Consider the following 26,389-nt stretch of genomic DNA (forward strand, 5'->3'; position numbering starts at 1 on the left):
GTGTGCATGCAACACGAGATTATGGGATTAAAACACACTTTAGACTTCATATTCTCCCCACACCAAGGTACTTGCAGGCTGTCATCAAATCACCTTTTGATGGTTTGGACAGTCTGACATCCAAATTTTCTCATATAAAAACATCTTCTCTTGTCCATGAATAATTTTGCAGGCATTTCTGCAACATCTCCCATACGTTAATGATGCTTTTAAGTGCACACAATTTTCTACAGCACAGGCCTCAAATATACCTATTTGAAGGGTGTAAAAAAAAAATAAAAATCATTCTATACTCCTAAACTGATCCCTAATTTATACACAAAACAATTACATCTGCCTTCTTGCAGAGTGCTGCCTGAAACATCACACTGCTTGTGCATGATGCCTAGTTCCATTTCACTGCACCACGTTGCAGACAGCATGCTTCTGCCAGGGCCATCTCCTATGGGATGGCAGCAGTGATACCTTCATAGTTACAGGAGCACCAGTGCTGTGCTGCTAACAAACCAGACAACCAAAAAGCCCGGCCTTGTGGAGTGTTCTGACCTTAACAGCTTTATCAGTGGAAGCTATCTGCACATCTGCCCATCATCCCAAGCCTTTCTCCACCATACTCCATCCCCCCCCAAAACCCATCCCAACACTTTGAAATATATTTGTCTTTGGTTAACAACTCAATTTTAGAGACAGTTATGTTTCTGGAAGTTTCAGGAAAAAACAACAACAGGGTAAGGAAGGGATTGAAGAATTTGGCTCTTACTGTTTAAAGCAATATAGTTCTCACTATAAAGCCACTCTTGCCCAGGCAGTGTCATGGAGAAAATGTGGTGGGAAGGTGCTGCCAGGAGTCATTCTCTTCTGCCACCTGCAGGAAACCTCTTGGGTGGAGATCTCAGAATAGTTCAGAATGGGTGGGATGTCGCACCCAACAGTTTGCCCTGGTTTTCATAGATGGCTTTCTTCAAGTGTGATACACCTAACACACACACACACACGTACATCTTTGGGGCTTCCTCTGCACTGCAAGGTCCAGAAAACTCCAGCATGCGTTGGACCAGAGGTCTTCTCAGCCAACTCCTTTAAGACCACCTGTGGTCAAGCTATCCAGGCTGGGGCTATATTCAATCCATCCATGCTTAGGGTGAGCATCGCTCTGGCTCTCAGCAGCCTGGGAATAGCTTTGCTATCTTCATGCCATACATCAGCACTCTATATATACACCTCTGACTGACTAGCAGCAAAGACACAGATGTCTCCCAGATCATCACAAGTAGTTGTGCTTTTTATTGAATCCATTGAATGTGCAATTAAACCAGGTATTTATTCATCAATAGTTCTGGACAAAGACACAATAAGGTTTACATCATTTACTCCGAAATATAAGTTAATGTGTGCTGCTGTCACTAGGACTAGCAGAGGAAAGAAAGGAACAAATAAATTCACAAGATCGTACACAAAATGAGAGGGAATAATAACCACCGGGACTCGCAATGTCATCACAATACAACAGCACTGCCAAAGGAAAAGAAACCAGAGTGGAGTGACTAAAACATTCCGACTGCTGTAAGTACGCACTAAGGACTACAGTACCTTCACCTTTGGGCCTGAAAGAATGTGAAGCACCCTCTTTCCCTGGGAACACTGCTTTGGGTAAAGCTGCTAGCCCTTAGCAGCGTGTCTGGTCAAGTTTAGGAAGCTACACTGACTAAGAGCTCATAAATGGCTTTGATTTCATGCCCCACCAAATTGAGGTATGTTCCATGAACCTTACTAAACATGTGGAGCCAAAGAACCAGAGGGGAGTAGCCTCATGCAGTCACCATCGACAGCATCTCATTGATGCAAGATGATTATTGGGGAACAACCACATAGCAAAGTTTGATACATTCCTTTATTTCAGTGCAAAAACATGGCAATACATATCTTGTGCATCTGCAGAGCTTGGCTTCCTCTCTATCTCTAAGGAGGAATTTCAACCTTTGGTAACATGGCAAAAAAATGGGATACAATGAGGCTGGCTAATACCAAAGCTGCCATCTATATTGCACTCATGAAGAGCTTTCAGGCTGGAATCAGCATCTCTAGAACTGTTGTTGAATTAACAACAAGCTTTGATGCCTTAAATACTGGATTTGGAAGTTTCCTCTACTCTGATCAACATACTTCCCTGCCTTCTTCCAGTCCTTAATGCCACTAGCCAGTCTCTCTCATCAAGCCACAAAATACCTGGATATAAAAGAAAGCAGGTACTAGCATCTAGGCATTCTGGAGCTGAATTATTGTGGGCACTGTCTTCAGGTTATCAGCCTGGCTCAATGTTCAATGAAGCACAGGACGACATAACAAGAAACCGTTCATCAGATCAGGATAAGACAGAGTAGTACTTTAATATGCCTTCACCACAGACTGTCAGGTTTTATTAGAAGTCAGGATTTCTTTCTTATCATAGCAACTGGATGCTGGACACAAGTGAGCGTTAGCTTCAAACTTACAGGACATTTCCCCCATGCTAAAATCAAATGAGAACGCAGCCTCGCCTGCACAGAGACAGAAGCACAGTGTTCTAGAAGACACTTCCACACGACATCAGTATATTAAAGACGAAGAATAAAGATACTGTATTGCACTAAACATGCAGATTCCACATTGGGTTCTTGGAAACAGGGAAGCATTTCACTTTGTCCAGTGTGTTGAACATAGAAGAGTAAAGATCCCAGTGTATATTCTCCAGGTTGGTCACTTTTCCAGCTGTTGATCTTGCACTTGGTCCACCTTCAGTCTAGGGAAGGAACTCTTGCAAAAGAAGCCAAATCCATCAAGAAAGCATGCACATGTATAAAAGCATCAAGCACACACTGGAACCCACTCACATGTAGCCAGGATAGATACTGTTGTGAGTTTCCCCAGCACAGGTACTGCCCTACATGTATTAGAAAGTCATTTTCTAGGAGATGCCACTGTCAAGACTGGGCTCAACTATTCCCTGTGATACCTACAGGGGAAAGAGTATGACATCCTTCTCTCAGACAGGAGAAATACAAGAAATAAAAGTTCCAGATTTTAACTCTAGCAGAATCTCCTCTGATTTACTTTAACTAAAGAAAGCTAAACTGTGGTTCAATATCTCATTTAAATTTTAAAGTCACAGGTAAATTAAGAAAAGCAGAGAATTCAGGCATGCAGGTTCTCAAAAAGTCTTCAGGACCTCCTCCCTCCCAAAACAACTGGCATACAGCTGTAAGGAGAACTGATCTGATATATCTGTAAATATAGGAGGGGCCAACAATGAGATCAGATATACTACACTGCAGTTTCCCCTCAAAGAAGTACTTGTTTCTGAGCAGAGGAAAGAATTTTAAACAATGCTTTAAAATAAAAGTACTTACGTTCCTTCTTCTCTCAGAAGAGCCAAGAATTTTTTCACCCGATACTCAGGATCCATCTAAACACCAAACAAAACAGATGTCTGTTAATGCGGTGCAATCCTCCAAGTAGCCCAATAGGAAAATGAGGCCACAAAGATAGCTGGAGATGCATGTGTGTGCATTGCTTTGCCCATGCATTGGACTGGCCAGAGATCAGCCTGCTTGTTCAGAAGTTCTGCAGCTAAGTAGTGCAGATAACAGCACTGCACCAGGAGAAAAAGTCAGTTAGCACAAGCTTAGCATGCTCACATCACTAGGAAATGAGCCAGACTGGAAACATACGCAAGCATTTCTATCAGGTGCTTCTGTTTTCATGGCAGTCTGCACACTAGCTTCACCCCACACTACCAATTCTAGCCTGGTTCTGCAGAAGCCAGGCCCATTCTGTGTCTGCTTCTATCTGCCCCTTTCCAGAGCTGGGGCAGCAATTAAGCAGTTAGGAGTAGAAGGGACTGAAGATGTCCTCAACTTTCCTCTGTCTTCCTTAGCCCTTACAGCTCCAGCACCACAGCACCAGAGGAAAGCAGCTGCACATGGTGGGTTAGCACATAAGGGAAAACTGAATCACAGCACAAGGCTTCCAGAACATGCAGTACCAGCTTGTGTGGTGGCTCCATCAACCAGGAACATCCCCTAAATATCAGTCCTGCCTCTCCCCCAACACTGAGATAGAGACAACAGGGAAGCAGGAGAAAGGTCTGCTAAGGAGGCAGAGAATCAGGCTGCCATCAGAAGACACAACGTATAACTACATCTGTCCTTTGTGCTGATGGATGGGCTGGTTGATCCTCTCTAATGTGAAAGACTCTAGGCAGATTGCCATCACTACACCAAAATACAGTGAGTTAGGACTATAAACATTCGGAAATTGGAGCCCGTTGGTTCTCAGAGTATCTTTGTGTTGCAACAGCTCATTTGGCCTAGAAACTCCAACTTCTGTTCATTCTGTAATCTTCATCAACACTTTGTATCTTTAACACAGTGTCAAAAATACAGTGGGTTCATTCTGAAAACATTCAGGAAATGGTACTATGAAGCTGACTGGTTGTAAGATTCCCACCTCTATCACCCACTTGGTAATAAATAGGCAAGTGCTCTAGAAAACATAAAACTGGGACTTATCCTTGGAGGGGGGAAGCGAAGTTTCAACATATGCCCTGGCCTCCCCACAAACAGGCTGAACAAGGACCCTTGAACTCCTCTACTACTTTCTATATACCTAAAGGAAAATTTCCACCAATTCCAGATGTGAAGAAGTCATCTATTTAAAACCATGACCACTGCAACTGAGGGCAACACAAATGTCTTCAAAAACAGCTTCTAAGAAATTAAATCCTAAAACAACAACAGTATTACCAGTGATGCAGGCAGGGAAAAAACAGCCAATGAGAATTTCTGGTTTGTGCTAAGAAAAGCCTAAAAATGTGTAACTTCCTATCACTTTGAAATATGTTGGCAAGGCCAATACCTCAATACCAACTACTGAACTATTTCTAGATCAGAAAAATAAATTCACTGAAACAAGATGATTTAAAGAACTTAGTGAGGATCACTGAGCTATTAAATTGGGGTTTTAACATGCAAAGGAATACTGGTAATGTTCAGGATCCCAGAAGGAAAGAAAGGATACCCCATCACCTAAAGCAGTGTTTGAAATGTATAATACACAGGTACTAAGAGAGGCACTGTTCTGCCACATAACTGGAGACCAGAAAGCTGGTGCTTGCAGTATCCCTCTAGCCTAAATCTTCTCCACAATCTCTCCCAGTAGTCACAAGGGAAAAGTACATCTGTCACTATTTCAGTTGTCCCATTTCTATGTGTAGACGTAGCACTCAGGGACGTGGTTTAGTGGTAAACTTGGCAGCGTTAGGTTTATGGCTGGACTCGATCTTAAAGGTCTTTTCCAACCTAAATGATTCTATGATTATATCAGAAAGGCTGAAGACAATTGGGATAGGAGTACATGCACATGGGCCACACAACCTGAACACTGATTACTTGGAAGTCCCCTTTCTCTCAGGGAATCCACGGGTGTAATAAGACTAAGCATGTGACTCTCACTTGGCAAAGGGTCTCAGATCTTCCCCATCCAAAGGAATCTGGTCTGACCATGTGGCTGATCCTGCTTAAGCAGGAGGCTGGACTAGGTGGCATCCTGAGGTGCATTCTAACTTCATTTATCCTATAGTCTTATGACAACTCAGCCACCTCTCTTCCTCTATTTCTAGATGTTTCCAGAAAGGCTAGTACTTGATAAAGGTGTGACCACAACTCCAGGTGGCCACACAAAGTATCATTTACTGGCAAGTACAGACTAAATAACTGGGACAGCACAATGGACTGAAAACTGGTTAAACTGCTGGGCTCAAAAAGTTGTGATCAGTGGCATGAAGTCCAGCTGAAGGCCAGTCACTAGTGGTATATGCCAGGCATCCCATGGGAACCAACACTCTTTAACCTCTTTATTAACAAACAGGATTTGGGGACAATGTGCACCCTCAGCAAGTTTGCAGATGACATGCAATTGGGAGGTGTGTTTCATGCACTTGATGATGGTGCTGTCAATCAGAGAGACCTCAATTGGATGGAGATACAGACTGACACAAATCTCAAGCACTCCAACAAAGGGAAATGCGAAGTCCTCCACCTAGGCAGGAATAACCCTGTGCACCAGTACAGGCTGGGGGACAACCAGCTGGAAAGTGACTTTGAAGAAAAGGACCTGAGGATCCTGGAGGACAAGTTGAACTTGAACCAGCAACGGGCCCTTGCAACAAAGATGGCCAACAGCATCCTGGGATTTGTTAGGAGGAACCTTGCTACCAGATCGAGGGAGATGATTCTTCCCCTCTCCTCCATGACACCACACCTGGAGGACAGTGTCCAGTTCAGAGCTCCCCAGTAGAAGAGACAGTGACATACCAGAGAGAGTCCAGCAACAGGTCACAAGGATGATTAAATTTCTCAAGCGCCTGTCATACAAAGAGAGGCTGTGAGAGGTAAGACTGTTTAGTCTGGAGTGGAGAAGACTCGTGACTGGGGAGGGCATGGTGACTCTTACCAATGTGTATAAATACCTGATGGGAGGGAGTAAAGAAGAAGAGAGAGATGCTCTTCTGAGTGGTGCCCATTGACAGGGCAGGAGGTCACAGGCACAAATTGAAACGTAGTTCCACGTAAACAGAAAGCTTTCCATTGCAAGGGTGATCACACACTATTAGCGACTGCCCATGGAGGTTATGGAGTCTCTATCCTTGGAAGTATTCAAGACTCAACTGGACATGGCCCTGAGCAACCTGTTCTAGTTCATTGTGCTTGGTCTGAGCAGGAGGCTGGCCTAGACAAAGATAAAAAAAAATGCTATAGGTGCAATTAGCAGAGTGTATCTGTTTAGTACCTTCCTGTTCTCCATGACATTCACCCAAAGAGAAGGTCGTCGTGAACAGTTTACCCTAGAGAATCAGCTACCACCTGCATGGCAAGCTAGATGAAGTGCTCACTGCAAGTCCTGGACAGGAGGTTCAAAAGTGGCTGAAACCTCAAGTTACATGGACAGCCAAAGCAAGCCTGGGAACCAGAGCTGCCAGGGCCAAACTTAAGCAAAAAGAATTACCAGCGTGCACATTCTCAACAAGCTTCAGACATAGCCCATAAAAGAAAGGAAAAGGACAAAATGCATTTGATCTTTGACCATGAGTAGAAAAGTGCACCTGAGAGAGATCCCTGGCCTTCTCAGATAAGACACACGGCATTTTTGTAGATACTGACAGTAAAGACATCTACTTCTGAAAGGACTTCTTCAGAGGAGTAACTCAAGTGGCAGCCCTCCAAGTCCTCAGATTTGACTTTTCAGCTATGGTCCAAATTCAGAGACAGATTCTCCATGAGAAAGCTGAAAGAGCTAGACAAATGAACTGCCAAGAAGTGGACCTTGCTGGCAACAGTCCAAAAGCCAAACTTCATCCATTCCTGTTGGAGCTGGAAAGGTCTGGTTCCCATCAAACGTTGATGTCAAAGAAGGTGGTGAGATGTCTGTAGTCATTTACACTTACACTTTCTGAAGGTCTGAACTGGATTAGATGATGTCCTGAGGTCCTTTCCAACAAGAATGATTCTGTGATTCTAAGATCTTAAGTATTCTGCAAATCAGGCAAACCAGTGAAAGGCAGCTTGATGATTAGAGAAACAGCAACTCACTACCATAACCACTTGCACTCGACACAGAATCGCTGCTGAGGGCCAAAGGCAAAATCCATACAAGCATAGCAAATGTTTATGCTGCCAGGGACGCCAATACCAACAGTCTATTGCAAGAAACAGTGGGTGAAGAGTCAAGACACTTTTTGCAGAGGACACAAAACCGGGCAATTTACTGAGTAAAGAGAGAATCCTTCACATCTCAGACTGACACAAGGAACAATGAACACTGAGACGAAGCAAGGTTCTGGCCATCGACAGAAAGCCCAAAGCTGATAAAAGGAGAATGTCACACAGAATAGTCAAAGGGCCTGGCATATTCTAAGTTTACTTATCTCACAGACTGACCAGGAACCAAGAGTATTATCTACCTGCAAAGAAGATGGTCCTGTTACCAGGACCTTTCACACTCAGGAAATAACAAAGGACCAATCAGATAGTTCTGTTAAAAAACCCAACATGATCTGAGATGGATGTATACAAACAGATCTCTTCATTCCTGGAAAATTTGTGCTAATGCCACCAGCTGAAATTCAAATTTGCCAATGCGAGCGTTCTGTTTCCCAAATCAAAGATGCTGCCTCCCCTTCCCTTTTCACTCAGACCTAAGAAAGTGGCCATGGTAAGACCCTTTGTCCATAATCGGTACTGACACAGTCTCTACAGACTCTTTGGGAGGAACAGCATTTATCTGCAGACACAATATCTTGTCCAAAAGACAAAACCAGGAAGCTGAAATGCAACAAAGAGGCAAACTTGACCAAATAACTTACTAAAAAACACAAACACAAAACCAGAAAGTTGATCTACCCTGGAAGGAGCAGAAGATGGTGTCAAAGTGCAAAGCAGCAGCAGGTTTAGGACTCTTGAAAAGACCTTCTAGTGCCCTGTGAAAGGTGAAATGCTACTGTCAAACTGGATGCAAGATATTCTAGAAGAACAGTGGAGAGACTGACTCTGACACAGCTCGGACAGGTGGCAAGAAAATGGCTGTTCATTTCTAGGTAATGCGGTATCCCCAGGACATGCCTGGGACCCCTTAGGAAAAAAGGCAACTGAAGAGACTTCATTAATCTTCAGTCCAGAGAAGAGACACTCCAAGATGCGCATGCCCTTGGGTAGTACAGTACTCCTGTAAACCTGTCATAATATCCAAACTCTTAGTATGTCCAGATACAGCGTTTAGTTTAAAATAATATAGGCAATATTATATTATGACCTTTCAAAATAAGTTCCCATGTAAGTTAAAATACATTACAAACAGCTTAGATTAACTTAAGTTTTATTTATGCTAAACAGAAGTTACCAAATCAGGAAATACTGGAGGTGCAAAAAGGGGCTTTCTGGAAAGCTGCCTGGCTCATTCGGGTTCCTACTCCAAGAAGGAGAGAGACCTTGGTTTTTGGAGTGTTGCCAGCAAGGTCCAAGAGCAACAAGACAGGCAGGCAAAATAAGCAGAAGGAACCAGCCCCCTAGCTATGGAAAAAGAAGGCTCATGTATCCAGCAGCACCCCAGGGTAGGGTTGCAGTATCAGGGCAGGGTGAAGCTAGCGTGGCACCTGATAGCACTGCAAGGTGGTCTAGGTACTGCAGCCAGGGATACTTCAAAACTAAACTTTTCTACATTCTTGTGCCAAATCATGAATGTACCCATTCATCAAAGACTTCTTTTGAACAAGAACATAACATCATTCCAGGACACTCAGTGTATACAAGGTGACCAAAGTATATGAAACTAAATACGAGTAGTTTGACATTAAAGGAGGCCAGGAATAGCAATAAACATAGTTTGAGGGAAATTAAGCTGCCAAAAAGTGTGGGTTTACAAGGCTCGTAAACAAGGTAACAAAGCAACCCAAGATACCAGAGCAATCCAGTGATTCACAGTACTCTTAGAAAGGATTTTGACATTGAGAGACTGGTTCAGCAATACTTTAGTCTGAAACAAACCGAAAGTCATTTGAACAGCTTAAGAATAGCTACATATAGCATATATTGGGTTTATTAGTCTAATAAAACAAAAAACACAGTTAGATCCAGTGACTGCAGAGAAAAAAACTAGGTGCACATTTTTTGCAAAGAATTCATTCACCATGGGATCTAATCAGCTGAATTTTGAGACATTTCATCCATCAGTTGGAATTTTTAAGGTATTTCAGATTGAAATCTCTTTCTAAAAAGCTGTGGTCTAGCTCAGTGAAAAAAGGAACTAGTCTTGGACTTCTCATTTGGTGAAATTCTGCTTTCCTGTATAAGCTAGCCAAATTAGACATCATTGTGGTCTTTCAATGCATTCAGGTATGAGTGTTCTCCTATTTAGTGAGAGCCTGTATTGCTTTCCTGTATTTACAGCAGTTCAGCAGATAGAGTCATGTAAACAGCTCAGACCTTTTGGAACAGAACTTCTTCATATTTAGCTTTCATATGTTATTGCCTATGCTATTACACAATTACCTGAATTGAGTATAATAATGAAAGTCGCCTCACTACCAACCATCCATGTATAGTAGCAAAGGTGGATTATCAATCATATCAGCAGTAGCAGTCCTTCGTTTTACACTTGTTCAATTTGTCAGAAATGGCAGAGTCACAGTTTTGCCTGTCTTCTCCCAGCCTGATTGGTCATGGACTCATCTACAAAAGGGTGGTCTGGTTACAAAAAAATAAATAAAAATGCACAAGACCAGTTTACCTGTCTGCACAGTCTAGGGCAGCGTGAAGACTCCCTATTTACAGCATCACAGGTGTGCAGTCATGGGGCAATCCTGTGAACAAGGCTGGGGTAAGCATTTCCACCCATGCTCCAGATTCAGAACTGCCCATAATTTACATAACCTTCACCTTCAGTTTTGAGAAGAACCAACACTTAAGGTCAAAGCAGCACAAGAAAACATCCTGTGTCAGAAGAAGGAATCCATTGTCAAGGCTAAGTGAAATGGACTGCAACAGAGCCAGGCAGTCCCTGAAGGCCTGCACCCCTTAAATACATTTAATACATGTGAGCAATGACTTACTGACTTGCCTGTAGGTATGGAATTAAAAGCCAAGGAAGAAGAGGAAAAAGTAATCTAGATAAATGACTTTATTCCCTGAGGTGACATCCAGTCAGAGCACATCCTTAGTGCTGTGCAAGTTTTAACAGAAATGTGAATAGTGAACAGAGGGATACATGACTTATATGCTGCTAAACTACATGCCTCTTAGCTTATGCTCAGCCTCTCCTAGGAAGATCTAAGGACAGTTCACTCAGCTGCACTAAATCCATTTGATGTGAAAAGAGAGTGTGTGCGAGGGGGGGGAAGGACTCAGAAGGGCGCTGAAATGTCAGCCACAGAGGATTAGAGCTGCATGCTACACCCTCTCATTTTTAGCATGCACATACTGTCGAGCACAAGCTTGATGGCTGGCTTGCAGGCATAGATGATGGGTGCGGGGGAGGGTTAAGAGCTACATATTTCTACCCTCTGCAATTATTTTCTTTAAAGTGCTGAAAGTGGAAAATAAAGAGGAGAGCAGCTGAACAGCCTGACAGATTTATCTTCTTCAGGGAAAGAGAACATACACCTGCACAGGCACCTTTTTCTTTAAAAAAAAAAAAAAAAAAAATCTAAGCGATTGCTATCTGCAATCTTAACATGCTGGGTGTAGAGAAGAAATTTCATGAAAGGTAAGTTAATCCAATCCCTCCACTTGCCAGATGCTCTTCTCTGAAGTGCAGCTCTAAACAGCCTATAGGCACTGTAGTTTTTAAAGATCTCTCCGTGGACCAAGACCTGGTGATTTCTTTGTTCAGAAAATTTCTTCTCACTGTAGCTATTTTCTCAATTAAACCGATTCAAAGGCTCCTACCACACAGCTAACATAGGAATCTGCAGAGAAGTGGGAACTTCCAAGACTGCTCTATTTATCACAGTCCTTCCTGGACCAGAAACATTCTTACTTGTAATGACATTTCTATCAGCATCAGCAGCTTCTTGATACCAATCCAGACAGGCTTCCCTTTGACATTCTGTGCAATAGTGCTGCGTTCCTTGTCTTTGAAGTTACCCAGAAGCTGGAGGGCGAAAAAGAAAAAAAGAAAAAAACAAAATAAAATAAAGAAATCAACAACAGAAGACTGTCAGTAGGAATGATGCTACCTAACTCAGGAAAAAGGGAATGAAAAGCCAGAAAGCATTTTCTAGCTCAGAAGGAGAATTTGTTACAATATGTCTAAACAAGGCAAAACACTTAAATTCTTTTATTCCATAATGGTTCTTTTCATAACATCTCTAATTGAACAGTTAGTGATTCTCTTTTATGATCCATTCTAGGTTTTCTCCAGATTAGAGTCTAGAAGGAACACAGTGGCTCAAGCCACTAAGTTTTCAAAACTGCTGCAAGAGTGTCTGTGTCTTTCAGGCTTTAGGGATATTATCATTGTGACAGTTTTGCAAGTCTGCACAAAAGATTTGTCTGTTAAGTTTATTTTAACAGCTTTCAATATTCACTACAATTTCCACTATGGCATAGAATAAGAAGCCATTAAGGGCATGAATTTATAAAGAACCTATAATCTCTTCAGCACCAAACACCTTCATCTGATGTTGCTCCAATTCATGAGAGCTTGGCACCCTCCAGGCGCGTTCAAGTTTAAGTGCCCCGATTATAATTATTACCCACTTTCATGCTGTCGGAACAAACAAACTTCTCTAGACCTACCGTTCTCTCGTTTTGACTTAATTTATTGTATTGAAAACTAATTCAGAGAAGCCTTAGAACTGTTATGTTATGGCATAATGTTAAGAGGGACAGTGTTCCCAAATGCAGAGCTACCACAAAATCACTCATTTCCAGCAATTTTTGAGCTTATTTGTCATCCTTGAACTTTCTCTCACCTCCAAAGCCTCCATCAGCTGCTCCCCTGTTGCAATGTTGGGCACGTGAATCGTAGTGCTGAAAGCGTTCAGCATTTCCATTTCCTGCAGGACATCTTTGCGACTGGTGGTTCCAATGATTAGAAGCTTGCGACCCTGTCCACACAATGGAATAAGTGTCAAGAAAGGGAAAACAAGAGAAAAAGAGGAGAACCCACCTTGGGAAGCTTCAGCTAACTAGAAATTAAAAATAGAAAATGGCCATGCAAAAATATGACTTCAAATAAAATTAATAGGATTAAATGTCTCAGTAATTGAGGTAGTCAACATTAACCATACAAGACTAGGATCACATTCCAGAGTAATGCCACCAATGGGGTCCAAAAATTATGGTACACAGAAGACCCACTCATACTTACAGCTTTCCTACCTTACCTTTCCTTCTAAATTCATCACTATAAATAGCTGAATCCTCATTAAATTTAAAAATACGAGCAAACCCCCACTCCCAAAAGCTGAATTACAGATGACTTCTCAGGGGAACACTCTGTCTTTAGAAATCCTGTGGGTACAGTGAATTCTCTGCCACTGTACAGACAGTTCCAATGGTTTTACAGCTCACGCTTTAAGAGCAGAGGTTGCCGTAAGTTCGTAAGACTTCCCATTGCCAGTGTGGTTGTATAAAAGGACAGTACCACGTCTGGCAACCTCTGAGTTCAAACCGACAGTGCACACACCAATTTCAAGTTGGCCTGAGCAATAACAGGGTTTATAAATAATAGAGCAACAAATGGAAAACATCAACTGCCAATAAAAATCAACTTTTGCTAGTTCATCTCAAAAATGCCATTTCTATGCTATTTGAATTTGACCATGCAGTGTTCAGACACTGATAAACGTTGGCTGACAAAAGGAGCTTTTGACATTATCAGCTGCGATCGGTTCCTTTTCCAATTCAGTACACAAGGAGCCCATGAGTTGAGGGGAGGCCTAGCTGGCCAAGTATCCTCCTCATTTGCTGTACAGAAGTTTAGCTGATAATAAGAGACAAAGAGTAAAGTTCTATACTTCAACTTTGTGACACAAAACCCATCATAAAAAAACCAAAACAAACAAAAACCCTAAAAACCATGCCCACAGAGCAGTCAGAATTAATATCATTAGTGCTTTGCATTCCTTTGACAAAGGATGAAAACGTATTTAAACTTAATACGTCTCTGATGAAGATGATGCGCCTTTGCAGCATTTGTTTATTTTTCCCTGAGTGCCATTGTATTCACTGACTTTTTGTGTTTCAACAGATTACACTCCTGCTTTGGGCGATGGACAATGAGAAAGCACCAGAACTGGTAACGAACTCAAGTGCTCACTTCAAGTTTGTTTTTAGCCTAAGACAGCACAAGGAAGTAATGCCTGGCAGGTTGAAACCAGAGCATGCCCCAGGTCATGAGCTTCACACAAAGGCTTTGTCAGGGAAACACTGTGCTAACCCTTCTGTGTATTAATCACTGCCTACGTCTCAGGAGGCACCACGCTCACCAGCTCAGTCACCTCTTGAGAGGGGGAAATCCTCAGAAACCTACTGGGCAATTTAATGGGGAAAGGCAGCCAACTCCTGAACTGACAACAGAAATGCCAGGTTTAAAACTGCAGTGGGAGTAGGGAATGCTTTATTACTAGACAAAACTCACCTGCTGGCGGCACACAGCAGGCAGAAAAAGGTCTGTCTAAAACTGTCTGTAGGTAGCCTTAAGAAGGGCATACAATGTCTGCAGAAAGCATAAATACGACTATTCTGTAGGCTGCTGCTTCCACTATGTTCTGCATGTCCATGGCTTTACAATTGCACATTATTTGTTTCCTTTTTGATGGTTATTGTGTAGCAAGGCCAGGAAAATATTTTATCATTTTACAAGTTTGAGCCAAATCTGAGCAATTCAGTAAGATCTTGCATGCAAAGATGAAAAAACAATGCATTCAGTGGAGAGTAAGTAACGGCATTTGATCCTCACTGCTACAATGAATTCAGAAACCTCCATCAGGTGCTTATTTTCAGCTAAAGCACTTAACAGACCAAGAAAAATAAATGATGCTTGGCAATAGAAAAGCGTTTTGCCTATATGAAGGCAAAATTTCAGCAGTCTTCATCTTTGGAGGGGGTTGGTAAAACAGACTTTAAACACAGGCTTGGAAGCTGTGTGAAATGAGTCCCGCAAGAACACTTGAACCATCACCTGCTCGTGAGCCACAGAAGTGTGGTACAAACACCTTTAACATTTGCTCTGAAATTACCACCCAATGACAAGGTTAAAAGGTGCCTTGAACTCACTAAGATATTCTTGGGATAACAGCACATGTGACAGAACTACTGATGCATGCTTAAAATCTTCACAACACAGACACAGGGATTATTGGCAGATTTAATTGAGAAAATTTAATCTCATTTCTGATTTACTTTGCTTTCATGGTTGCTCTATATTTCCTCAACACACTGTCCTCAGTGAGTTTTTGTTCAATTCATAAATAATGCTGATATACCTGATATTATATATCTGCTATAACTCAGTAAAAAGTATAAGCCCTGTAAGGAAAATTTCTGCTACATTATTCTAAAAATTGTAACAAGTCATATGCATGCTGTTGGGTACCTTCAAACAGTTTTCTTGTTATACAGGTAAGGTATTAGGGTACAAAGGAAGCCAAAGAAAGACTCTTTAACAGAACTGAGACCTCCAAAACATGCACCAACTCCCTCTTGCAAGCACAAATCCATGCAATGCTATACCACCAAGACCAATCTGCTTTACAAGCTATAGCAATTCTTCTAAAAAAATGTTTATTACTGTACATAATTCTCAAAATCCAGAACAGCTTGGGTAAGGGATTGTGTTAATAACAGTTTCCCATGAACTATGAGCATTTTAGGGGGAAAAAAACACTCAACTGCAGCCAGTAAGGCAGTATTTGTTCCCAAAATACAGCTAACAGCATGGGTACAGTGCCTGGCACAGCAGATAAGACATCAATCAAGGGAATAACAACTTGCAGACTAACTTCTTGAAGGATGCTACCTGAGCAACTTCTACATGGATGAAGTCCATACTTGATTAAAAGAAAAATGGAGTCTAGTTTGGGGTTTCATCAGAGACTAAAAGGCCTCACCAGGAAAGGCTGTAAGCAGCATAGAAATATAATTAGTGAGGTGAGTTTTACCTCCTGTAACTTCAGGTGTCCACATATGATCTCATTCTCTGCATTTCCTTCTCAGTTAATGGAGCCCAGATGACACATACGTCCTCCCAGAAAAGCTGCCTACACTCTGGACTCATACAGCAAACTATTTTCTAAACAACTAGTTCAGTCGTAGAAAACCAAACCGCTGACAGCCACATTTAGTCAGATGAATCCCAAACTTGCTGTAAATCAGGCCAGCAGACAATTACTACACACACAAAAATGACTCTAAATGACTTATTACCATTTAGGAAAGCCACTGGAATCAGTCATTGTGGCAAGTTCTTTGAAAATACTAGCTTAGTACTAAACCTTACTCAAAATGCAAGCACTCAGACATTTTTAAAATGGGAAAAGAGTAAAACAAAAGTCATTCTACCATATGAATCCAGGGTGCTCTTTAAGACACTATGCAACCGTAGCCATTTCAAATACAATTTCAAATACATCACTGAGTTGGAGAAATCAGAGGAAAGCAATGGGGATGGTCAGAATTACAGAGTAACTTCCCTAAATAGACTCTTGGTAAATTGATCGGGGGTAAACAGAGAGGTCTATAAAATCATACATGTTGTAGAGGAGATGAGGGTGGAAAACTGCTGTTTCTCAAAATAAAAAATAGGGACCACTATATGAAATTATCAAGCATCAGTTTTAAACTGAACAAAAGGATGTTTGCTTTCACCATACAGCTCAGTTGAACTCAAGCAAATATGACACTAAGAATGACAAAAACTTAACATGGTTCAAAAGCAATAGCACAAGTTAATAGAGGTCAGATCCATCAGCAATTTTTAGATTTCTCTGTTAGGATCCATGCTCAGGACCCTGAACCACTGACAGCTGAATGGTTGAAAACTCCTCAGAACAGATGGCTACTCTGCAAAACAGTGCTTAAAATTTTTCAACAGCTCCACCCAAAACATACTGATTTCTTCCTTGCTTTCTTCAAAAGAAGCTATGCGCTTCAACTTGCTACCTTTAAACTTGACCCACTGGAAAACCAGTTACCATAAAACAAGCATAATCTCTGCTGTATCAATTACTAAAAGAAAATGAAGTGTCAGGAGTCCCTTGTACTTTTCAAAGTTTCAGGCAACTTGCTCAGCAAACAAGTGGAAAACTTACAAGTCAGAAATGTTTTGCCCCAGGCATTACCACAAAAGCATGAAAAGCCATCAAGCCAAACTGAAAAAGCTGCCCTCATCCAACTACTCTGCAGTGACAACACACCACAAGATATCACTGGATTTATTCTTGCTATTGTGAGATGTACTGCTGAAGTGCCCCCATTTTCAGAAATATTCACATTTTTGATCCTTAATTTCTACAGCAGCCATTGCAAAGGCAATGGGCCATGTGTTCAGCCCATAGAAGATCAGGATTCAAGCTGAACTTCCAAAAATCAGGCCTAACAAGAGGAACCTACCAAGTAAGGAGGAACTTGGCTCTTCAACAGCTTAAGATCATTTGGTGTCAGACTCATTATCAGGGCAGTTCAAGGCCTAGTTCTTCCATCAACAGAGATTAGATACAGGCATGTCACTTAAGTTTGGATTCATCCTGCCCAGTTTTAGGTAATGGAAGTGCCCCCGTTCGGAGCCCAAGATCCCTCTACACTAATGGGGGGACACCAAGTAGAGAGGTGCACGTCTTGCCCCCCTGCCTTGTAGAAGTGGGATAACACCAGATTTTACCTCTCTACTACAGGAATTATATCTGAATAAAGGATATAGTCATGCAGAGAACTATGGGACTCAAAGATCAAAAGAGGAAGTAGTTTTAAACAACTACATTTTCAAGCATTATGACATTGATTCTTCTAACACAGTATTCACTTCCTAATGGGCACCATATTACTGCATTGACTACCAAAGACAAACTAGAACATAATTACATAAACTCTGCTACAAGCAAATGGAGTCTTGACATGTCAGTGGAGTCTCAATTACAGAATTTCAGCAAATCTAGCCAGTCCTAGGCAAGGGGAGTTGAGGGGAACTTAAACTATGCTATAACCAAGTATTGGCAGATACCAAAGTGCCTCTGTCAGTCACCCACTAGCTGTTCACTCAGATTTGGACTCTTGTATATTTTTATGCATGTATTTTGGGGTATCAACAATTCTTCACATGTATTTGGGAGAAAACACAATTCCACAGTTTACATGTATAAAGGTAACATTGCTGTTGATTGGAGTTTCTTCCAATTCACACCAAGTGATGTGGAATCAGGAATGCATCTGGGATTATATCAAAGAAGATTATTTCCCCCTTTCCCCCGTCAACTTTCATAAATCGGCAAAAGCCTCCAGTGTCCCGGAGAGGAAAGGGGCTGGGGGCCTCTGGGAGCAGTGGAAGGGCATCTACAAGAGTGGTTGAGAGCATCTCGCTAAGCCAGACATTTCATAACAGTGCACAAATTGTACGTCCAGCTTAGCGCGGAGATGCTGCAAATGGTCTTTCACCCTTTGAGCCAATTGTTAGCTTTTCACAGGAACCAGCAGGGAAGCACATGTGAAACCTCTGTGGGGCTGGTGAGTGTCTCCATGCCTTGTGTGACTCTGCATGTAGATGAAGCAGCTTCGGCTTTCGGAGCTGCTGCTGCTTAGTTCTCAGAGAAGTCCTTTTCTCCCGCTTGGCTCCCTGCTGCGACAGTCCTTTTCAGTCTTTCTATCCCCCCCCCAGTCTCTTCTCCTGCACAACACAGGGAAACTTGATTGAAATAAAGACCTAAGAGAACATGGTTTATTTTCTTCTCTTCAATCCATTTTAGAAAAGATTTTTAATTGGTTTAAAAAAAAAGATGCTATACAAAATGCAATGTTTTTCAGTCTTCCTGAACTAGTAGTAATAGATACCACTATTTAAGCATTGCTGAGTGGAACTAGCAAGAATGAGCTCTGACCAGGAATTTAAAGCAAACTCAGAGATGTTTCCAGTTTCTTTAAAGTCTAACATGTTTACTCTCAAAACTTCTGCAAAGTACAAACAAGCCAGAAAGCCCAGAAAACCAGAAACTTCCAAGAATCTGCCCTTCCCACACCACGTTAAAATCATATAGCCTCAATAGGAAGAGGGGAGCCTGGGAGGCAGCTTTCATACACCAATTCAACAGAGACATATACCTCAATGCATAATTAATAAGATTTCATCCCAGAAATGCTCCTCTTACACATGTAGCCTACAGTAATTGTAGGAAGCTGCTTGCACATTAAGTATACTCTCTGCAAGTGATGTGACAACACCGTGTGAATACATAATCTGGGCCACAAAGATGGGAGCAGCAGAGCTGCGCTGCTGAAACGCACCCTCCGCTTCCCACTCACTCATTGCCTGTGGTTTCAACTGCTTCATCGTTCCTGTTTCTAAGCTCTTCAAATTCAACTCTATATTTCAGGCTCCTCTGACTAGTGAAACGGTAAGAAGCCTATCTGATAGCAATGGAGAACAGAGTATTGTCTCCCTAGCATCTTGCCAATGATTTCTCTCAGCACAGGGATGTGCCTGGCACATCCCAGGACGCTCCATTTTTACAAGGAATGAACCTAAACCATGATCCCAATCCCACAGAAATTCGTGTTGGTTTGACCTCATGGAGCAGGTTAGTACCACTGATGCTATTCATGCACATTTAAAGCATGTATCTGCATCTCAAATTACAACAACCCCCACACCAAAAACCAGCCATTACTTCCAATTAAATTGCTCCCCAAAGGAAATAGTCATCTCAATGGGGACTTGGAAAGGCATTGATTAACCAGCAGTATTATCTCCCTTGTGGGTTTCCCCACTTGACCTTACAACCCCGAGAGTCTCTATGCCCAAATTCAATCTTTTTCACAGTAAACATTCACAGCAGAAAAGGCCTTTTCCTGCATAACTCTACCTCTTATACACTGGTGGGTTTGGTTTTTTTAATGAAAAAAAAATCCCCATGTGCCATGACTATCACAGGGAACTCACAATGAACATGCTAGGAAAAACCCTATCATTGGAACTACCAAACTAGGTCAGCCCAAAGGGTCCGTCTAATCCAATGTCCTAACTTCCACAGTAGCCAACAGTGGACACTTAAAAAAAAAGAAAAAAAAAAGAAAAAACCCTCATCATCAATCAAACAGTGACATTTCCTCAGAAAACTCTCTCTCTACCCTCCAACAATTTATGGCTTAAGTCACCGTAATATTGGCTGTCAACCCCAAGTCTTCCAGCCTCAAGGGCATTTCAAACATTGCAAAGTACAAATCTCTAGCAACATGCATAAACTTGGCAAATATCTGAGAGCTTCAAGCCCTGCATCCTGCTTTCAGGGAGACTCGAGTGCTGACAAAAGTGCATCTAAGCAGCAAAACACATTCAGAGGATGCAATGATAAAATGAACGCTTTAATATTTTAAGTTCCTTTGACAACTGAACCAAATCAAGTTCTGTCTTCTCCTATTGATTTATGGGAACAATCATTTCCTGGTACTGTGGGAAAAACCAGCAATGGGTCAATGATTACATGAGATTATGACAATCAAAAATGGTTATGCTGTTGCGTGCAGGCAATCTTCCCGTTCCAATGTATGTGATAACGGAATCCAAGTTTTATATTAGAGACTTCACATGGCATAGAAAGCTCAGTGGGAAAAATCTTTTTTCTCCCAGGTTGACAGTCACAAAGGGAACTTCAGGGCCTGTGGCATCACAATTTAGTTCAAAGTTCTATATTTGAAAGGTCTTTTTACCAAACTCTCTAATGAAAGCAATGCTTACATATGTTACTGTTTCCAGGATATTAAAAATTACAAAAAAAAATTACTTCATCCAGGCTGTGCTTCTCTGCTTTTTTCCTGACACTAACTTTCAAGGTTTTCCTGCATGTTATTTATTCGTGCAGATACTGTCACGCACAGAGCAGAATTCCAGTGAACAGGAAAAATGGCAACCAAAAAAGAAGAGTCCCTGCCTGCTTGTCTCATTCAGCACAAGCTTCAGATATGTTATCATTTGTGATGTTCTTAAATCTCATCAAGTCAGAAAGTGCAAATACACAGGATCAGCACAAGATGTAAGATCTTAAGCTTTCCTCACCCATCATAATTAACACCTGATAATTTCAATTTAAGAACAAATTAAAACCCTGACATCCACAATCATACATTACTTACAAATTGATTTCTAAATAAGGAGGGAGTACATGGTTGAGCCAGGGATTGATTTGGACTAAACAGTTCCTTAGTTAATCAGAAAGTAGACAGCTTGCACGTTTACGTTTTACATGATGAAGGTTAAACTTGTTTCCTTAGTCAGTATTTTTATGGCTAACTGCAGAAGATTCAGCCTTAAGTAATTAGATAATTAAAGCTGAATCCTTTGAGGTTATCCTAGAAATGTCTAACTGAATGAACAGCAGCAGGCTAGGATTAACTTGACTGAATTGGAGACAATAGCACTAATACCACTGGCAGCACAGCAGCTATCAGCAAGACACAAAGCTCTCCACTGTCAAAATTTTATAGGAATAGGGCATCCCACCCCTCGATTACTTTCTTACCTGAGGGGGGGCCTTCTTTAGCAGTACAAGAAGGGCTTGCAAGACCAGATTAGAGAACCGTGGTCCAATTGGGACATAATCTGAAATGAAAAATGCATTTTAATGCCCACTAAGCAGATACACATTTAAGCCACTTCACTGTATAAAAAAAAGTTCAAGGTTCCTGAAGTAAATGGTTCCAGATCATTTCCAGTTTGCAGTATTTCAATACTGCAAATACTTCAATATTTCTGCACAGCAGACAACATAGGTCTCTCTCAGCATCCTAACTTACCTAGAAGTCTCTCAATGTCGTCCACGACAACACAGCTGAGTTGGGACTTGTATGCGTCATCAAAGATCTAAAAAAACAGCAAAATGACTCATTGTTAAATCTCAGCAGCAAAACTACAATAGTCATGATAGGACCTGTTGACGTGTTTTTAGCTAAACACAGCAGTATTCAGACGAATAAACAAAGAATGAAGACGATAAGTACCAAGAGACTAGACTCTACCTGCACTTAATAAAACATAACCATCTCAACAAATTCAGAGCTCAGTTTTCTTCATTTACCCCATACACTTTGCAAAAAAGGCAGCTGCCCTGCATTTAATTGTAAACAATGGATTAAAATAGAGCACTACTCCTCTGTTTTTTGGAGCTGGAGCAATACTGATAATATAACAACACACACACAAATCCCCCACAATTGTAAGGCAATTATGAAGCTTTTCTACCCAGGCTGGATATTGGCTGCTTTTCACAACAGCATATTGCAGGGAGAACAGACCTACTCAGGTATAGATTGAGCCTCCCCATCACCCTTTATAGAGCAGCAAACCAGTGTCCTGCAAAGCCTTGGATTTAAACAATAAGTAGCACTAAGGACATCAGTGGTACTGCAGGCCTATCTCCAGCATATGCTGATTCAAGTGAAGTCCAAAAAGCTCCTTTTTGAATCTAAATTACAAACGGGGCTTCCAGCTATGAATACATTGCTTCTCTTAGAAACTATGCAATCCTGCAACAAACTGATCTTAGAGTAACATTTCACTTATATGGTTCATTCAGTATCATTCAGCTAGAGGAATAAGTGCTGGCTTGCTTCAGTAAATGAAATCTCCTTCCTTCAACCTAGCTACTTGAAATGATTTAAGATGTTCAACTTGTTTGCATTCCCCCTGCTCCCCAAGCTGTTAAAACTCTTGTTTAACTAAACATTACCACCTCAAAACTGTTCCTAGTCTCATTCAGGCAGGATCTATTCGTTCCAAGTGCAACCCTAAGCCCCTCTGCCTTCACATTTGCAGATGAAGCTCCAGACTTGCTCATTACAGATCAGGTGTTTCATTCCACTGTTAGTCATGACTACATATCAGACCCAATTGGGACAGAGCCTTGAAATTTTCCCTGAGTCACTTTGTGTCAGTGCCACAAAAACATTCATTCAACTTTATAAATATATGCACAGGAATTTAGGACCTACAGAGAGCAGAAAACACAGCCACTAGGGTAATTCACTTTTCCATTCACTAGAGAACATAGAATTGAATTGTAATCAAGCAAAAGAGTAGGATGCATAAGTACCTTCTTCATAGCTTGACACTTGGCCGTTTCAGAAAATCCAATCATCTTATCAGGAGAACAGATCTTGATAAAGGGAAAGTTGGATTCTTCTGCTATTTTTGCTGCTAAAGCAGTCTTCCCACTGTGGGGGGGACCTGAATAAAGGATAAACATAATGAAAAAAACAGAGAAAACACCTCTGGTAAGGCTCAGCACAGATGATATTTTAAGCATGTTTATAATCTCATTCAGAGGTATCTGCATTTTGAATTGACCTTTTCTTCTACTTGCAGAAGCAACACACTAACTCCTAGTGCAATCCAGTCCTCCAGGTAAAGGAAATTAATGCAAGTATTTGAGCACATGCAGACTGATTTGCCATGAAACCAACACAAAAGAGGACGTTACACATTTTGTAGGACTGGCCACTGTACCAAAGTTAGCATGTGTTTGTATTTTGGAGAAACTTCTTGAACTATGTTTATGCCCCTTCTAAATATGATTTCTGCAGGTACTGTGGCAAACTAGTCAACAGCATGAATGCCAGGTAAATATTGTCAAAGACAACATGTTATTTGCCTGAATTCACACCAGAATAATTCTAACAGACAAAAGACACTTCTTAATCTGTACACCCAATACAAATCAATTTGGAGTGCAAGAAGGTATTGCATACAAGCGATATGTTGGCCACAAGCACACAGAATTATTCAAGTAATCTATTCAAGGTTAATTTCAAAGCTACAGACTGCTAAAAGCAATACTGGTAATCCAGATTTTTTACTTCAGGAAAAGAAAGAGGGAGGCACTATATAATAAATTCTATTCCAATATCTGTAACATAGATATTTGAACTAGTTTCCTAGACTCTTCATAGTCAGTAACAGTCTGGACAGAGGGCAATCCACCTCTAACAGCAGACATCTAAATGTGGCCAAACTGTTGTGTGAACTCGGCTAGTTACACTGATGAGCTCTCCCATGACTTCAAAGAGAATTTAGACAACTAACTCAGCTAGAGATGTTCACACTGTATAGCACCCACATTTAGGTTAACTGGGTACATTCACTTCTCCATTGTTCCAAGAACAGGATTTCTCTCAGGCTGAGAAGCCAGTTTTAATATCTAAAGCAATTTCACCCAAGTAAACTGAAAGAGAGCAATTCTGGTTTTGCCCCCATGTGTTACTTTTATGTACAGTTGCAGGATGTAACAGATGACCACTTGGTAACTGATAGGAATAGTTTACAGAACTCACTTGGAGTTTTTTATATATTTTTTTTCTTAAATTTACCTTCTAGAAGAACGCTAACCAAGGGAGTGCGGTCGCTGTTCTTAGTTTGTTGAACAAGCAGCTCCCCATCATCCAATACCCTTGTTACTGGATCACCCCACTTAATAATACCATTCATGATGTAGCTTGCATAGTCTTCCTGGTTGGTTCCAAATGCCTGTATTAACAGAGGGGAACATGTATTTTAGCGAGAAATTTTGCATTACATCAGAAAAACATGAGAAACAATTAAACAACACCAAAGTGACCAGGACCAAGAATCTGGAAAATGCTTAAGTGAGATAGTCAGTACTGGAAGACCCATTGGTGACATATACCCTCAAAACAAATTCTGATCAGTGCAAGTGGCCAATGGGTTCTGAACCCACACCATTTAAAGACGGTTCTCAAAAACAAGGCTTAAACCTCTTACTACAGTCCATATTAAAGCTGTCATCCATTAACTGAAGTAGCCTAAAATGCAGAATGTACATACAACAAACAAGAAGAAATTCCAAGTTGCTCTTTTTATTTGTTCTATTCATTTTTATGATTCTTGCATGCAACAGAAGGTACAAAACAGAGCCTTAGCAATGCAGGCAGAAGGAGGCTCCCTACTTTAATTCCTACAACACAGGACACAGTATGTCAGCCCATGGTGCACCACTGCATGTCTGATCCCAGAAGGAAGTTGCTATCTCATGTCATTAACCGTACTGGGTGACTATTACAGGAGTTACATAATGCCTACTTACTGGTTTGATATCATTCTCCAATGATGCAAAGAAGTCTCCTCTTGTCACACGCAAGCTCTCTGCCTTCTCCATATCCACTTCCACTTTGTTGCTGGCCTAATAAAGGCAATAAAAGACACTGAAGCACAGCAGCACCGCATACAACCCCTTCCATCCCCTTCCAACTTCCATCCACAGATCCAACCCTGTAGCTGGTCTGTGTCAATAAGAAAAATGCTTCTTAACAGGACATTTGTTGGACATATGCTGGATACCACTGGAGCAATCATCACCTTCACAGAACAAGATCATATGCCAGCCCCACAAAGTCATTAAGTAACAGTTGCTCCATTCCACTGGGTGAAAAGCTGAAGTGAAGAGTATGGCCATGACCTCACATTTCAGAGAAGCCACCCCAGCTAAGAACAAGATGGAAGATCTGCACCATCCCTGCTGCTGTACTACCTTGACTACATAAACCAAATATCAGTGAGGCTCAGACTGGTGCCCAGTGTGGGACTTATCTCACCTAAGTTTAAATTTCTAAAAGTTACTGGAGTTATGTAAGTTCCCTTTAGAGTAGGGAACTACTCTTTCCATTTAGAGGCTGTAGAAAAAAATCTTCATTATGCTTTCTGGGTGCTGCATGGGAAGGGGAAGCCTGATTCATTGCATGACTTTTTTCAGAAAGACAAATTAAAGTTTGGTTTAACCCAACTCTGAATCTAGTTCACATCATCTTTGGCAACTAAGCCAAAAATAAGAGTTATTCATACACCTCTATTTCACAGGGTTTTAGCCTTCTATTCAAACCATGCACTTTCCTCTCCATACAAGAAAGTCTTTAAGGGGATTGGTAAATACTAGTTTTCTTTCTGCTTTGTCTTCATTTGCTTCAGTTCTATGAAAGCCGTGAATCTTCCCAGGGCAGCACTATCAGTATTACTTGGAATAAATAACCTGCAGTTAGCTCAGCTCAGAGTGGACTCCTTTCTATATGAAAAGCATCACCTTTTTCCCTTCTGCCATTCCCAAACTGTCCAGCAACACTTAAAAGCTAAAGACTGGAAGCAAACACACAGTAGAGACAGCACTACTGCAATCTTCTCTTGTAAATAATTTCTCAATCACAACTAGACATACCACTAGGAGGTGGCCCAAAGCTGCTCACTCTGGAGCCAACAGAAGTTTTTAATTCTTGAAAACAACTTGAGAGTAGCCTTTAAAGCTGAAGACTTTATTCAGATGTCTGTAGACTTCAAAGCCAGCTGTAGATGTATTACTGAGTATAGCTGCAGCTCCACAATATGGAGCGGCTCCATTTACTAGGATTATTTGTAGACCTGCTAGTACATTGATTGCATCAGGCAGCAACCAGGAATTAAATTGATTTAATCATGGAATCATAGAATACCAGGTTGGAAGGGACCCACAAGGATCATCTGGTCCAACCTTTCTTGGCAAAAGCCACATCTAGACAAGATGGCCCAGCACCCTGTCCAGCCGAATTTTAAAAGTGTCCAATGTTGGGGAATCCACCACTACCCTGGGGAGATTATTCCGATGGCTGATTGTTCT

The 26,389-nt window shown here is 41.3% G+C and overlaps 1 protein-coding gene across 3 annotated transcripts in view; it reads right to left on the bottom strand.

Moving 5' to 3' along the window:
- Positions 1-710: 710 nt before the first annotated feature.
- NSF (N-ethylmaleimide sensitive factor, vesicle fusing ATPase) overlaps positions 711-26,389 on the bottom strand; it is an 83,825-nt gene continuing 58,146 nt past the window's right edge. Inside the window, exons 13-21 of one of the 3 annotated variants that reach the window (XM_049800174.1) lie at positions 24,833-24,928; positions 24,099-24,255; positions 22,826-22,959; positions 21,531-21,597; positions 21,257-21,336; positions 12,503-12,637; positions 11,566-11,679; positions 3,387-3,442; positions 711-2,992 (exon numbers count right to left, since the gene is read on the bottom strand). In XM_049800174.1, coding sequence (XP_049656131.1) covers positions 2,977-2,992; positions 3,387-3,442; positions 11,566-11,679; positions 12,503-12,637; positions 21,257-21,336; positions 21,531-21,597; positions 22,826-22,959; positions 24,099-24,255; positions 24,833-24,928 — 855 coding nt within the window. In that variant the 3' untranslated portion in view covers positions 711-2,976. The remainder of the gene's footprint in view (positions 2,993-3,386; positions 3,443-11,565; positions 11,680-12,502; positions 12,638-21,256; positions 21,337-21,530; positions 21,598-22,825; positions 22,960-24,098; positions 24,256-24,832; positions 24,929-26,389) is intronic. The other 2 variants (XM_049800175.1, XM_049800173.1) reach the window with 2 other exon arrangements.

Source organism: Accipiter gentilis, chromosome 5 (genome assembly GCF_929443795.1).
Source record: "Accipiter gentilis chromosome 5, bAccGen1.1, whole genome shotgun sequence".
Lineage (NCBI taxonomy): Eukaryota > Metazoa > Chordata > Aves > Accipitriformes > Accipitridae > Astur > Astur gentilis.